Consider the following 14,375-nt stretch of genomic DNA (forward strand, 5'->3'; position numbering starts at 1 on the left):
TTTGATATACTAATCACAGTAAACATAATTATTCATTTGGTCATGTACACATACTGAATGGTGAACAATCACAGCAAACACCATCACTACACAGATAACGAGAGTATTGTAAGTAAATTCAATGTCAACTAGAAAACATGTTTGTGTATATTTTCTTCTCTTGGTCTTCGTAAGTCTTCAACTTTGATTTCACTAGATCTAGTTGCTTCACAATGTTTTGATCTACAAACAACACATGTAATGCACTACCATTAAAATATTGAGTTACCCTTTGGTGCTAATGTCTTTGCCTTTTCCAAGTCTTCCTCGGCCTTCAATAAACTGTTAGTTTCATAGTACGCCATCCCACGCCTGTAAAGTGCTTTGGCATTTTCCGGCTGAATCTTTAAGCACTTCATAAGACAAATAACAAGGCAATAAATACAAAACTCATCTTACCTGTGAAGTATGCTTGATGACATTCTCCCAATTAGTAGTTTTAACCAAGCAAGCTGAAAGAAAGTAACAAATTAAGAACATGCCAGTAAGGTCGCTGCTGACCTGCCAAATTGTTATGCAGCAGTGCTGTCAGCTCGTCACCTATGGCCTTTTCTTCTTTGGTCACCTTTTCATACATCAAGTCCTCTGGTATTCCTGGGACAGAAGTGTCGGTACACAGCACACCCTTGACATACATCAGTGCCTGGTGGTATTTCTTTGTCGCATTTTTGGTGTTCCCATTTTTAAACAGTTCATTTCCACTGTCCTTTAACTCTTTCGCTTTTCCCAGCTTATCAGAATTAATTTTACGGTCCTGCACACTGGCTGGGGTAGCTGCCACGTGCGTTCCAGGTTCCTTCTGTATGGCTTCTGTCTCCATTTCTCCTTGACTTGCACTGCCTTGGTCAACAGAAGTTGCAGCCTCCAGTGTATCTGCACTCATGGCACCGCGATTTTGTCACTACCGCACAAAAGTCTCTTATACTTCTGAATGCGACCCCTTGAGTGTGTATTCTAATGTATTCGCTCAGCTTTTACATGTTCAGGAAAGCCACTCCGCATTTGACCTCTGTTTTATTCAGAACGCTACGCTTCAAAATTATTCGTTTGAGCGCAGCTTCGTTTGCAAATGGCACTACTAAAGCTGGTGAGAAAATGGTGAAGTCTGGTTGAAATACATGATGCAAGTTTGTGCATGTGTCATCCCGTGTTACCCTCTGTTTAGAATTTACATGCAAGAAACTATTCACCCCTGGACCCCTGAGTGTCAGCTCTGCAACTAAGAATGCAATGCTGAAAGATATTGGCAGCAGAGACCCAGAATTCATGGACGTTATCAAAGAGGTACGCAATAGCGTTATTAGCTTAGCTGAAGCCAACCCTGAACGTTACACGTGCGTGCTTATGCAAGGCAGTGGAACTTTTGCTACAGAGTCAGTTCTACAGACAAGCATCCCAAGAAATGACAGCCATGTTGTAGTGCTTTCTAATGGGGACTATGCCAAGCGAATGGAAGGTCTCTGTAAGAAGTTCAATGCTAACTGTACTGTTTATACATTTCCAAGCACTGATAAATTGCCACTGGATGGAGTGGAAAAAGCCTTACAAGAGCAGGGCACCACTGCTACCAATGTTGCTATCACACACTGTGAAACATCACTTGGTGTAATAAATGATGCTAAGTCTATAGGAGAGCTGGTTAAGAGATATGCTCCATCTGCCGTTTATATCGTTGATGCTATGAGCAGCTTTGGTGGTGTTCCGTTAGATATAGCAGGCTCTAATATTGATTTCCTTGTCACTTCCCCAAACAAATGCATTGAAGGAATTCCAGGTTTTGGATTAGTTATTGCTGATAAGGACAAGTTATTGAATTGTGAAGGAAACTCCAGGAGTGTGTCACTTGACTTAACAGCGCAGTATAAGGGACTTGAAGCAACAGGACAGTTCCGATTCACTCCACCAACTCATGTGATGCTTGCCTTCCGCCAAGCCTTAATAGAACTGAAGCAAGAAGGTGGCATCAAAGCAAGAGCTGCAAGGTAGTGATGCAAACACGTTGTTAATGTTTGTTAGTAATTGTGCTATTCATGTGGCTTGCAGAATTCCCACGTAAAGTACTATTTTGAAGTGGGAGGGAGGTCTATTATTATAAATGGCTGATTACATGGTGTAGGTTTCGGTTTATTGAAGCAGGTCATGTACTTTTCACTGATGCTCTTCCCTCTAACAACAGCATTCCACTTGTGTAGGTACAGAGCTAACAGAGATATTGTGTGTACTGGATTGAAGAGGATGGGCTTTGAGACATTACTGAAAGGTGATCACCCAGATAGCTACATTGTGACAACTTTCAGAGCACCAACGCATCCCAACTTTGTCTTTGAAGAATTTTATAATCAACTGTCCAGAAGAGGTTTCTGTATCTACCATGGGCAAATGAGTGTGGGTATGGAAACATTTAGAATTGGTCACATTGGCCAGATATTCCCAAAAGACTGTAACATGTTGCTTCGTGTAGTTGAAGAGGTCTGCCATGAGATGGGTATACCACTACCAATCAAATATTAGATGTTATTTGTTGCACTTAACTTCTGACTTGTATAGGTAAAGATAATATATGTACATGCACACGTATATTATAATATTTCACCTACAATATTTATAATCTCCTTTGTTTTTTTATATATATAAAAATATTATCTGGCACAATTAAAAAAATACACACAGAACAATTTTCTATTGCAAAATTTAAGAGAGAACACAGCATGTAGAGCAAGGGGGTTGATTGAAGAGATATGGGTCAAATAGACACAAACACATCAAATTGTCCAGAATTAATTTGCAATTGTGATTCTTCCCCAGACTGTGTACCCAACAAAGTCTTGTTACTGTGGTTGACAGTGTCATCCATCACTGGCAGCTGACAGCCTGTAGAGATCACTGCACTGTCCACATCTCTTGTGGTGCTGTTTCGTACACTAGACAAATCACTGCCAGTTGATATGGTAAATAATACACTGCGATTGTGACCAGCTGAATCTGTGACAAGTTCATTAGTTATACCATCACTGCTGACTGTAAGGTCTCCAGCTTTGGCCAAGTTACCCATGTATTGTTGGGTTTTGGGTAGCAAGTTTGATGTGTCATTCTCAACTTGGTTAAGTTCTTGACCAGTTAGTGACTTACAATTATTATTACTATTAGTATTAGGTTGTGCTTCTGGAGCCTCAGTTGAAGTGTCCTGTGGTTCATCAACTGTTGACTGAAGTGCAGAGAAAAACAGCTCATCTGTTGTACTCGTATGCTTTGGTTTACTGTTTGTCAAATCTGGGGATTTCATGTATGTAAACGTGGGTCCGTCAGTAGAATCACTTTTGCTATAGACAAGTGAGGAAGACAACGATGCATTAAAATTGTTAGTAATGCTGCTCAAAGCAGTAAGTGGGATTGCAGGTGCATCCATTGACATGATGAACTTTTTAAGATATGCCAGGCCAACAGGCTCTCTTCTTAAGACTCTGTTGATGATTAGTACTGGCAAGCCACGAAGGTCGATCTAAAACACAGTCATGATAACATGGATTATCAATAAATTATACATACATGAGCTATGAATGTGACGAGTGCACGTGTTGGATCTCCGCGATATGGCTCCAAAATCCACCCCGTACCAGGATGAAGCTGTCATGAAATAAGCATTACAAGTCAATTACATTAATGGAGTGAAACCTGTGGGTGGATCAAATTAAACCTTTACAAGATTACTATACAAATGTGGTCATGTGAAAAACAAGTGTATTCTGCATGGTAGCAATCTTCTTAGGAGCAAAAAAAATTTTCAGAGTGGCTCTTCATGCAGCAGTGTAGGAACCTTTTTGTACTATTTGTATGGAAGTTGTATTTTGGTGACTTTGAGGTGAGTTAGGGTTGGCCAATGTTACTTCAATCAGCTCCCATACTATAATAGGAAGAAAAAAAGATTCCTATGGCTACTGTACATAGCGCCACTCTATAAAAGGATATTTTTTGTATTATTTGTGTGGAAGTGAATGAAGGTAAGTTTTTTTTGGTGAGTTTGAGGTGAACTAGGGTTGGCCCTCCAACCCTAGCTCACCTCAAACTTGCCAAAACTTACTTTCATACAAACAGTAAAAGGTATCATGCTTTTGTTCTATCTCCTGGCTGTCGCAAGGATGCAGACATTTGTATCTGCTTGTAAGAGCAGAAAATTTATGGAATTTATTTGAAAACAACAGACATTCAATTCATTGAAACTTTTTATGAGCCAAGGGAGATTTCACTGCATACAGAAATACTAACACATATTGTAAATGTATTCATGGTACCTTGCCTCTTATCACACCTTCCACTAACGGACACTGTTGATGATCTACTGACATCAGAGCTTGAATATATCTTCCTCCCTAATAAATATTTGAACACTGTTAACATTACTGATTTGGTTAATTAAGGACCTCACCTTGAATGCTCTACGTTCGAAAAAACAAAAGTCTCTTTTTGCAGTAAACAGGCACCTTTTTGCTTCATGTCTTACATAAGCTAAAAAAAATACTATACTGGAAAAAGTGGGAATTGTACAAACCAACTTACAAATGTAGTCTTCTTCAGACACTGTCACGATATCTCTAATTTCCTACACACAACAAATACAAGCTATTAAATCAATTGACTAGTCACATTATACACAGAAGCAATAGATTTCGCTGACATCATTTGTAAACAAAGCACATACGAAAACACAAAGTTAATACTAAGACTAATAAGCTGATGTCATGGTTCTCATCACCTATTCCCGGAAACGCCATTTTATTAGTGTCCCATGGGTCAGGAGGCCACGCAAACAAAATTTTCACATGTTTACAGGTAGTGGTTTTCGTGGTATTGAACGTATTGGGTGTGTGCATCAAGACGGTGAGTAGGGGTGGGGAGCCAAAGGTTGTTTTTTTTTTTTCAAAGTGGAAGAACAGGCGATTTAGTAGTGTTACAAGGATCAAAACCAGCTATACTGAAAGAATGTTTTTCAGATAAGGCGTGTATCTGGTACCATGGAGCAATACCAGCCACATCCAGCTGTCCCCACAGAGTAGCTTCATCAAGATTTGATAGTACAGTTCACAAAAGGTTGATTGTGACAGTTATATTTAATATTACATTCATGTCGCTTAATGTCTGTGGTGAGAACTCAAACCTGCTATCATGGGCAATAAGATTGGTGTTCCACATTATATCCTTAAAACTGGGGCAGTATCTTACAAGCTGTACAGGTAAGTCCTAAGGACTATTGCCCAGCCAGAGAGCTACATATGTCTCACAGGTGACTCAAGTCCCCAGTTGACATCACGTTCCTAACACACATGTGTGAGCACATAAATATGCACAAAGCCTTCAGCTGGCACATTCACACCAATGTGGTGAAAACACTGCATCTGGTACTAAAGAGTCAAATTCTCCTCTAGTACCTTGTAGAAAGCTGTACAATGTCTTACGAGTAAACATTAGCCTCGTTCAGTCAGGCCACTACCTCATCTTGTTTTCTTTGTGACATCATTTGTCAGCAAGTCTGGCAAAGTTCTGTAAGCTGATCATGAGTTGTGATTAAGCAGTTACCACAGCTTCTTGCTGTTTATACATGGCTCAGTCAAAAACACTGCGATAAGTATATGTTCTCACATGCCACCACATGAACACAACTAGAGAAATGAAATAAAATCTATCTTTTTTTGAGAAACTGCATGCATGACCTACGAGAACTTCAGACTCTACCTCGCTGACCAATTTTAAAAGCACCGCTGTACATGTGTACAAAAAAAACTACAGCCTAAGGGACTAATAAACATGTAAGCATGCAAGTTTTCTTAGTTAAAGGGAACAGTAGTGAGTGGACACTACTGAATGAGGTATATGCAATTGTAGCAGACAAGTACGTGCATTGGCCTGGTGATCACAAGGTTCCACAGGGAGTGTTACACATACACACAGATACATTCACTACACACATGTATACACACAAAGCAACACACACTACATACAGATGGGGACACATGCATACACACACATGAATACAAACAGACAGACATACATAAACAAGCAATAAGTACGTACCACTAGGAATTGGTCATAATGATGTCGGTTATTCAAATCTGATATAACTTTAGCTATTCTCTGCATTGGTACATCAATAACACATCTACCAGCAATCCTAGAGGATCGAATTCAAACTGGTTTATATCCAACCCCAAAATCCAATTATTCTGGGTTACAGTACATGTTATACTCACCCATGCAATGGATTGTTGGAGTAGCATTTTCTAAATATCCGTACTTCTTTCTCTTCATCAAAGTACCTGTAAGATTGATATGTTACTGTGTTCAAGTCATTTCATACACACTTCCAGCCCTCTAGGTCAGGTAGCAAAGTAGCTTTCTCGGGCTCTCCATATACCTTGTCGACGTATGAAATATAGAGACACTACAGTAGGAAAAGTAATCTAAGCTTACACGAATGTACTACGTGTAGCTAATTTATTGTAAGGCCAGGCAAAGTTGATTGTTAGTTTCCCGTTTCAAGATTTTCAAAATATCACATGGGCGGGAGGTCATTATTCATTATGGCTAAAACCTTGAACACTAAAATAAACCCACTATTACAAAATGAAATTATTGTGAATATTTGAAAATCCATGCGGTGGAAATAGCCATATAATGAAAATTTTGTGGCTTTTCTATTAAACCATGCGGGCGGTGAGGGGTCCACAACTATGGGGTCTTCATCGACGTGATTCGGGAATTACACTGATTCTACATTTGATTCTGTGATTCCGCCATTGATTCCTGTGATTCTGGGTGATTCCTGGCGCTAATTTTATTGATTCTCGTTTCCAAATAAGGATACCAAACATAGAAAAACGGAGAAGCACAAAGATTTACAGGAAATTTTTAACAAATTGTGATTACCGATTCCAGAATCACGTCTGAAACATCGACGTGATTCCTAGAGTTGCGGACCCCTCGGCGGGCGGAAACGGGAAACTAAACATGGGATTTCGATTTCAACACAGAAATTAATACCTCTTCCAGAAGTTTTGCAGTCAGGATGTTCCCAAGCGTCGAGTAATCCATCTCTCCATCTTTACCTAAAGTATTTAAAGGCGTAGTTCTAACAAGCTATACACGCACATCCATGATAATCAACATACCGTGCGGAAGCGTGATGTGCTCGTCTGTTATGTATTCTTTGGAGCAAAGAATACTATGTTCCAAGAACGAAGGATGTCTTAACCCGCCAGCCATTCAGCTTACGACCGCCGTCCTCCTACAAGGCGTGGCAACACGTGAGCAGCTTGAGAGGTCAAAATGAACGTATTATTAGAATAGATAGATGAGAAATTGATATTTACATAAATTATTATACTATCTATTGCACAGGAGGTTTGGTTCTGGTGGCAGCTGAATGCCTAGCCATTGTAGGAGTAGACGATCCTCTCTTTACAGCATGTAGTTCTTCACGCAATGATGGCTCAGGGGATAGCCAGTCAGGCAGACGACCGGAATCAGCATACCTCTCTCTGGTCACTGCTCTCTCTAACACAGCAGTCTCCAGCATACCAAATATTGAACCTTTAAAATAAGAAAGGAAATCAGTACAAATTTATAAAGCAGATTTTCTTACCTCCCAACCATTGTGTGCAGTTTATCTGTCCCGGCGGTGAATGAAATTTAAAAGATGAGATGCTTAATTTGGAATGATACTTCAAATCTTTGTCTTCCAACAGAGAAAATAGTTCTTGTTTTAGCCGGTAACTAACAGTAAGCAACAAAACTGAGGTCACCATGAAGCACAGACATACAGAACTCACTTAAACCCTGGAATCATTGCTCCCCCACCAACTATAAGAAGGTTCTCACAAAGTTCTTTTCTGCAATCTCTTGGGCACTATACACACCACAGATACAAAACAATTATGTGCTGATAATTTCTTATGCCTTACTCTTAAAACAGATTCAAGAATGGCTTGTTGAACTGACAAATCATCTGGGTTGAACATTACATCAGCTGAATGACTCCTGAAAATGAAACTTCTTTACAAACTGCAATGTGGTATTCTCATTTTAACTGTAAAGGCAATAATCTGTTCTCTTTCAGTAGAAAAGACTAACAAAAACTGTCATAGTTTAGAGAAGACAATTAGAAGACACTGATTCCACTATACACTATATATCGCTGTGCAACTGGATGAATAAAACAGGATTCACATTAAATATCTGAGCATACAATCTGGGGAGTCACATTTAATCTGGACCCAGGGGAGCCTGCCAGCACCCCTTGCAACATTATAAACTCTTCCAGCTGCTCCAATACTTCCCTTGTACCATACCTTATAGTACCATCCAGAGACAGTAAGAAATTTTCAGAGTAAAATGGATACTGTATGGATGATGGTGCTTGATCATTATCTTGGGATCGTACAAAGCAAGTTTTCACTGAAAACAAGACACAAAATTTCCTATTATAACACCCACAGCAGTTTTTACTTACCAATAATATTTTCTAGCTCAGCATCAATCACTTCATCTTGTAGTGTAGAGGCTGGTCTGATGTCATCTGGGTCAACTGTCACTTCACATTTCTCTGTGATCATTTGTTTAACACAGCTACAATAGGATGAAGGAGGCATATGAAAGAGGCAATAGAATAAATTAGTCTTTTCTGCTTTAAAAAAAGCGTATACCCCAGACAGCTCTGGGGAATTTTTTTGTTTAAGGGATGGAAAACTACTTGATTTAGGATGTCCTTTATAAAAGATGTCTCATACACAATTTTTAGGGGTGTCCTTTATGAGGGGATCCAGTGTAGTAGCATTGTATACAGTATGCACATTTCCTGTCTATTAAGGCACACTTGGGCCAAAATTTCCTAACCTTATTATGCAGGTGGCTGCACTAGACAAGTCACTTAATTGGTACACAAAATTAATGACAATTGTTACAATGGCAAGTTTAGACAGGTGACCTAATTACATTGTACCAGTACAATAGATTTCTTCAAACTACTTATCGTAGATGTATTAGCTGATTCTTGTTTGTAATCAGTAATGTAGAATTAAAATATTACCTTTGCACCTCTTCTGCAGCAAAGGGGATCACTTGCCAGGCATTGACAACAGGGATTCCTTCATATATCTATTATCACAGTTAAGAGAATAAAACATCCATACACTACTCCTCAGGATACAGGTAATATCTCTGTTTCTTTATACCCAACATCCACAACGAGAGCAGACTGTCGTCCAATTGCAAAAGTACATAATAGATGACTTGGCATAAACACCACATAAGACACCTACAGAGAGGTCAGTTTACTTTTGAGGATTTTAACAGAAATCTACACACATTTAACTGCTTAAATAGTGCATGTGCCAGAGCATTTCTGATAGCCATTGGGTTTACCAGCGACTCAACTATGATGACTCGACTGTCCTTGGGATTGGTGAGTAGATAGCTGAAAGGATTTATGAATGACAAAATATTACAATTGGCATGGATTACTTTAAGAAGATGTCTTTCATAAAAGAAGTCATCACTTTAGCCAATTTTTGTGGACTCCAAAGTAATTCCTTGTCCAGTACATTAACAGTCTGTGCAAGTGAAAAATGCATTCACAATTTTATTTATATACACTGACCTTTCCACTAAGTTTTAAGCGTGTTTTGCTGCGTATGATGAACCGAGGTGCTGGCTCCCCAGACATGCCAACTCTGAAAAATGACTCCACTTGGAACGCTTCATAGTGAAACAATTTGATACTTACTTTGTGTAGGTATGTCCAATATCTATCACTACACATCCCTTGTCTGTTAACAACGATGACCGGTGGGAAGAACTAGACACACTCATGTTTGGTTCTAATTAATTCGCACAGTTGCATCACGTGTGACTTCAAACTTTTGAAGCGGGAGTGTGGAATCATAGATATACTGAATGTGGAATAAAGAGTCATGAATTTCTCTGACCTGTTTCAACATTCAAATCAGTTATGTAAGTTTTCACCAAATGGACGGCACGTTTGTAGCTGCAGCCAGTGTCGTGTTGTGATACGAGACGTGGCAACTCTACAAATTGTCGCCATATTCACTTGCCTTGATCCTGTCCAGTACATCGAGTGGGCTTCAGATTCCGTTCACGTGATGTGTGGCATGTTTAAAAGAGGAATGGTGCAGGTACGTGTGCACCAGAGTACCATGCACTTACACAATACATCACTACATTTAGGTTTGGTCAATAGAAAATTCTGAATGGTTCTGCAAAATAGATGAAGGCATGGCTGGGGTGGTTGCTTGTCGCTGGGCACCAGATGCAAGACACATCCTTACTATGGCTGACTTTCAGTTACGGGTGACATTATGGTCACTGACTACAAAGACAGTGTCGTTTATCAAGAACCCAAAGAACCTTCACACAAATATGGACTTCAGTGGAGATGGTCGTATCATGGCAATGGTAGAAAGGAGAGACTGCAAAGATTATGTTAACATATTTGACTGCAGCATATGGAAACTTTGGCGACAATTCAGTGTTGATACAAAAGATTGTAAGGAGTTAAGGTGGTCACCAAATAACCAAGTCATATGTCTATGGGACTCACCCTTAGAGTACAACATTCTGATTTACTCTATTGATGGGCAGAACTTGGGGTCCTATTCTGCATACAGCAATGCACTTGGGACAAAGAAAGTAGCCTGGTCACCAAGTAGCCAGTTCCTAGCTATTGGTAGCTATGATGAAAAAGTTAGGATCATAAATCACTTGACTTGGAAGATGATTATTGAACATAAGCATCCGTCTACAGTGACTGCTAAATCTGCTGTTGTTTATGTCGAAGTGGAAAAGAGATTACCTAGGTCACAACTTGTCTCAGAGAGCAAGTATGAAGCACAGGAACCTCCCATAACTCTACAAGTCACAAAACCTGACCCTGATAAACCTAATCCCCCGATTGGAATTGGTGTAGTCCTCTTCAGTCCGGACAGTCGTTACCTAGTAACACGTAGTGATAACATGCCACATGCTGTGTGGGTGTGGGACATGGCAAGTATATCATTAGTTGCTCTACTTGTACACGCCAATCCTGTGAAGGTTGTTGAATGGGATCCCAAACAGCCACGACTTGCAATGTGTACAGGAACCAACAAGCTTTACATGTGGTCACCAGCTGGTTGCATTAGTGTTGTAGTTCCAGTAGACTCTCCTTTCAAAGTCAATAATATACACTGGCACCCTAATGGGAAAGTACTAGTTTTACTAGGAAAGACTCATTATTGTTTATGTACACTTGATAATGAGTAATCAAATAATTGTGATTGCAGTTATGACTTGTGTGAGTCTGAAGAATCATTTTCTGAGCTGCTAAATAAAACCATCATTGGGTAAGGTGATCCTTAGCAACAGTTGCAACTTACTGAGGTTTAAGGATTTCAGTTAAATCAACAAACGGTGGTACTATTATATAGTTTTCCTTCAAAGCCAGCTCGCTTTTCTCGTGTAGGGTTTGGCATTGATCAGATGACATGAAATAGAACTGCAGGGGCTTCTCGCCCACTCCCTCCACGGTCAGTCTACTTGGGTCATATTTACTGTTGTCGTCCAAGCCCAGAACTTTGTCTACGCTGTTTCCTTCGTTTAACAAACTTTCGACTTGGTCCCAATTCTCTGCAGCCATAGACTGGCAACTATAGATCAGATAAATTGAATGTTCACGTGATAATTTACGTTGCGGGAATCCCTAAGATGGCGGTATGTAAAGTTGCGCGTAGTTACAAAGATTGGGTTCTGGGGACGAATTGTTGAAGGCGCTTAGCAGATATGGATAAAGGTACTTGTATGAGTGCTGTCAGACCAATTTTTTCATGCATTTGTTATGACATCACTTGTGTCCGCCGGCTTGTCACTGACTCACTGATACGCGTGAAGCTCTGCTCAGTGTACAACCATAACTCAGCCTGCAGTAAGTGCATGTGAGTGCAGCGCCAATCTGCATGATCATGTTAATGATACTGAATGTAAAGTTTGCAGAGAGCCGCTTTACGATATTAAAAAAAAGGGGGGGAATCACAGTATTAGGTGCATAATACGATATAATTTTTTTAATATCGTATTATGCACCTAATACTGTGATTCCCCCTTTTTTTCCTGGGCACACCAGCTGTGCTGACTGCCCAGTAATCATAAATAAATAAATGCATCTCGTTCTGCATCGCTAATTAGCCATCGAGTACCCTTCAATAGTTTTACTATTACGTTAGCATGTGTGCAGTTTTGCAATTCCTGTTGCTGTGGGGGGTCATTACCCATATATGGATGAAAATAATTTGTATAGCTATCCCAGCCTTGGGTGTATACCTATAACTAACTATACATGTTGGTATAGAGGGTATCCGTTTGACATCTAAATATTTTCTGTATAATCACATGTTATCTTCATCAAGTTGTGAGCCAAAGAATGTTGGCAGAAAATGAGGAAGTTGTGATGTAGTTCATTACTCGTTTGCTTAGTAATATTGCTTCACAGTTGGAAGAAATAGGACCATGAACTCCAGGAGTTTGTACCACAAAGTTCCCTTTCTCCTCTTGAATTATATAAGTAACTCACTTAGCAAAGCAATATTTTATGGTCTTTCTTCAATTGTGCACAATGTCACTCGCATGGGAGCCATTGAATTTTTCCTCATGTAAAAACATGGCATTTAATAACCGTTACTAACTTGAAATGACATAAATGGATATATTGTGTGCACTTATAAACAAATCATGGTATTACAGTGTAGTGTAAATTCTTTGTCAAGGTCCTATGGCTTCCCTCAAACACAAGCATTAAGATAGCTTCAACAACTCAAAGCTTACCCTGTTGGTGTCTTTATTAGACAGCTTAATTAAAACTGCCCACACATTAAAATTCGTTATTTGTGTATACATGTGGATGGACACATGCACATCCTGTTCCTGGAGCAACTGTAGTAGACACAAACCTCGTAGCCATCCTCTGATGTAGGGCATGCACCCTTGCAAAAAAATGTTATTTTATGCAGTTATATATCTTGACATGCTGTCTGTAGCTGAGTTGTTGTGATTATACTAAGGCTTTATGTTTCATGTGTTTGTACTCATTGTGTACAGTTCAATATCAATATACATTAGAATACTTATATATTGGTCTTTTGTTATTCAGCTAAGTGAAACTTCATTGTTTTCTTTACAAACCTATATTACTAAACAATGAAAACAGAGAGCATGCTTTGTTCACATGTGTTTTCACATACAGCTGTATACTTACAGGTGTTGGATACTCTGATAGGGAGAGGAATATTGGGATACAAGCTCCTCCCCTTACAAAGCTTGTGAAGAGTATTCTGCAAAGATACCCTGAAGGCGGCCAAATATTAAAGGTACTGTATTTCTGCATTCTACCATACCGTAAAATCAGGTTGTTAAGCGCATGCGCTTATAATTTTTGGAGAAAACTTTTTGTAAAAATCATACTATCTGTTAGACGCATACGCCTAATAAATAATTATGGTGAGTGTATCTACGTTGTAATAGAGTAGTTAGTAGCTTGTGCCGGTAACCACACCAGTGTGTAAAGATATTTGACTTCATTTCTGGGCGAAATCCTTCGTGATAAACGAGATTATCACTATCCAGATGGCTGATTTGCTGTATACATAGTGAAGGGAGACCTCAAGGGAGACATAAGTGCTTGAGGAGACATTAATTTTTCAGTATTTTCAGCTTTTCTTACCGTTTTTTGCTGTGTGTAACTTGATCGTTGCATTTGGCCATGTGCGCTTATCATCCATGGTTCGTTACAAGAAATGTGTATGCGCTTAACAAATAATATGCGCTTAATAGATACATGCGCTTAACAACCCGACTCTACAGTATAACAACAAAATCTTGTGGTAGACTAAGTTTGGCGAATTGGTGAACCGCCAAATATTAAATTTATCAATAGGCAGGTTATATAGAACCGGTACCGGTTACGCTGTTTTGCCGGCTATTTTGCCGGCAGTGGAGGGTATAATACTTAGAATGTTACGTGCATTAAAAAAAACATGTACAAAAACCTAAGAAAGCGAAAAAAAAAAGTTGTCTAAGCGAGGGTTCGAACCCGGGCATCCGTACTCATAAGCAATGTTTGTAATGATTATACCACCGGTGCTGCAGCTAGTCATATTATTTAGTTTCTACGTTATAAACATCCAACTGAAGTGACTTCTATATATAACAAGAGTGAAGAAGAAACCAAAGCTGAACCCTAGCCTACCCCTAACGCTAAGGAACTACTTTTCGCATCCCCTAAAGTTGAATGCTCGGGGCAA

At 39.4% G+C, this 14,375-nt stretch overlaps 6 protein-coding genes and 1 long non-coding RNA gene across 8 annotated transcripts in view; 3 read left to right on the forward strand and 4 right to left on the reverse strand.

Moving 5' to 3' along the window:
• Positions 1–13: 13 nt before the first annotated feature.
• Positions 14–1,041, reverse strand: LOC136269063 (tetratricopeptide repeat protein 9C-like). Of its 2 annotated transcripts, none has more exons than XM_066064522.1 (4): positions 541–1,041; positions 439–491; positions 269–383; positions 14–222 (listed from the first exon to the last, which is right to left on the reverse strand). In XM_066064522.1, exons 1-4 carry the CDS (start codon positions 920–922, stop codon positions 125–127), a joined length of 648 nt encoding a protein of 215 aa, XP_065920594.1. In that variant the 5' UTR covers positions 923–1,041; the 3' UTR covers positions 14–124. The 2 variants fall into 2 exon arrangements, with proteins under 2 accessions (XP_065920594.1, XP_065920593.1); XM_066064521.1 differs by having other exon boundaries at positions 269–392; positions 541–1,040.
• LOC136269061 (2-aminoethylphosphonate--pyruvate transaminase-like) lies at positions 968–2,727 on the forward strand. The gene is made up of 3 exons (XM_066064518.1): positions 968–1,126; positions 1,205–2,021; positions 2,232–2,727. Exons 1-3 carry the CDS (start codon positions 997–999, stop codon positions 2,548–2,550), a joined length of 1,266 nt encoding a protein of 421 aa, XP_065920590.1. The 5' UTR covers positions 968–996; the 3' UTR covers positions 2,551–2,727.
• LOC136269058 (uncharacterized) lies at positions 2,320–7,357 on the reverse strand. The gene is made up of 10 exons (XM_066064516.1): positions 7,200–7,357; positions 7,072–7,136; positions 6,393–6,472; positions 6,282–6,347; positions 6,106–6,202; positions 4,594–4,636; positions 4,463–4,542; positions 4,329–4,406; positions 3,586–3,663; positions 2,320–3,538 (listed from the first exon to the last, which is right to left on the reverse strand). Exons 1-10 carry the CDS (start codon positions 7,291–7,293, stop codon positions 2,783–2,785), a joined length of 1,437 nt encoding a protein of 478 aa, XP_065920588.1. The 5' UTR covers positions 7,294–7,357; the 3' UTR covers positions 2,320–2,782.
• On the reverse strand, positions 7,352–9,964 carry LOC136269062 (actin-related protein 10-like). Its single transcript, XM_066064519.1, has 12 exons — positions 9,812–9,964; positions 9,686–9,758; positions 9,550–9,638; positions 9,394–9,502; positions 9,236–9,343; positions 9,116–9,183; positions 8,540–8,655; positions 8,379–8,484; positions 7,992–8,067; positions 7,860–7,936; positions 7,673–7,803; positions 7,352–7,620 (listed from the first exon to the last, which is right to left on the reverse strand). The coding sequence occupies exons 1-12, from the start codon at positions 9,895–9,897 to the stop codon at positions 7,418–7,420; spliced, it is 1,242 nt and encodes a 413-aa protein (XP_065920591.1). The 5' UTR covers positions 9,898–9,964; the 3' UTR covers positions 7,352–7,417.
• LOC136269060 (WD repeat-containing protein WRAP73-like) lies at positions 9,927–11,391 on the forward strand. The gene is made up of 2 exons (XM_066064517.1): positions 9,927–10,220; positions 10,273–11,391. Exons 1-2 carry the CDS (start codon positions 9,999–10,001, stop codon positions 11,344–11,346), a joined length of 1,296 nt encoding a protein of 431 aa, XP_065920589.1. The 5' UTR covers positions 9,927–9,998; the 3' UTR covers positions 11,347–11,391.
• Positions 11,294–11,826, reverse strand: LOC136269065 (uncharacterized). Its single transcript, XR_010707210.1, has 2 exons — positions 11,460–11,826; positions 11,294–11,406 (listed from the first exon to the last, which is right to left on the reverse strand). It is a non-coding gene; the product is annotated as an uncharacterized lncRNA (long non-coding RNA).
• LOC136269054 (sacsin-like) overlaps positions 11,567–14,375 on the forward strand; it is a 32,762-nt gene continuing 29,953 nt past the window's right edge. The window contains exons 1-2 of the mRNA XM_066064512.1: positions 11,567–11,872; positions 13,333–13,442. Of these exons, the coding sequence (XP_065920584.1) occupies positions 11,863–11,872; positions 13,333–13,442 (120 nt within the window). The 5' untranslated portion in view covers positions 11,567–11,862. The remainder of the gene's footprint in view (positions 11,873–13,332; positions 13,443–14,375) is intronic.

Source organism: Dysidea avara, chromosome 10 (assembly GCF_963678975.1).
Source record: "Dysidea avara chromosome 10, odDysAvar1.4, whole genome shotgun sequence".
Taxonomy (NCBI): Eukaryota; Metazoa; Porifera; class Demospongiae; order Dictyoceratida; family Dysideidae; genus Dysidea; species Dysidea avara.

Bases quoted from the DNA above. Each gene is read 5' to 3' on its own strand.
- LOC136269063 (XM_066064521.1), bottom strand. From the start codon at position 922: ATGAGTGCAGATACACTGGAGGCTGCAACTTCTGTTGACCAAGGCAGT. The intron at 492-540 runs GTCAGCAGCGAC...ACTTTCTTTCAG, and splicing joins GCTGCATAACAATTTGGCAG to CTTGCTTGGTTAAAACTACT. The intron at 393-438 runs GTAAGATGAGTT...TGTCTTATGAAG, and splicing joins TCATCAAGCATACTTCACAG to TGCTTAAAGATTCAGCCGGA.
- LOC136269061 (XM_066064518.1), top strand. From the start codon at position 997: ATGTATTCGCTCAGCTTTTACATGTTCAGGAAAGCCACTCCGCATTTG. The intron at 1,127-1,204 runs GTGAGAAAATGG...CCCTCTGTTTAG, and splicing joins AAATGGCACTACTAAAGCTG to AATTTACATGCAAGAAACTA. The intron at 2,022-2,231 runs GTAGTGATGCAA...CCACTTGTGTAG, and splicing joins ATCAAAGCAAGAGCTGCAAG to GTACAGAGCTAACAGAGATA.
- LOC136269058 (XM_066064516.1), bottom strand. From the start codon at position 7,293: ATGGCTGGCGGGTTAAGACATCCTTCGTTCTTGGAACATAGTATTCTT. The intron at 7,137-7,199 runs GTATGTTGATTA...TAAATACTTTAG, and splicing joins GCACATCACGCTTCCGCACG to GTAAAGATGGAGAGATGGAT. The intron at 3,539-3,585 runs GTATGTATAATT...ACTGTGTTTTAG, and splicing joins TCGTCACATTCATAGCTCAT to ATCGACCTTCGTGGCTTGCC.
- LOC136269062 (XM_066064519.1), bottom strand. From the start codon at position 9,897: ATGAGTGTGTCTAGTTCTTCCCACCGGTCATCGTTGTTAACAGACAAG. The intron at 8,656-9,115 runs GTAATATTTTAA...ATCCTATTGTAG, and splicing joins GCTGCAGAAGAGGTGCAAAG to CTGTGTTAAACAAATGATCA. The intron at 7,621-7,672 runs GTAAGAAAATCT...CTTATTTTAAAG, and splicing joins CTGCACACAATGGTTGGGAG to GTTCAATATTTGGTATGCTG.
- LOC136269060 (XM_066064517.1), top strand. From the start codon at position 9,999: ATGAATTTCTCTGACCTGTTTCAACATTCAAATCAGTTATGTAAGTTT. The intron at 10,221-10,272 runs GTACGTGTGCAC...CACTACATTTAG, and splicing joins TTAAAAGAGGAATGGTGCAG to GTTTGGTCAATAGAAAATTC.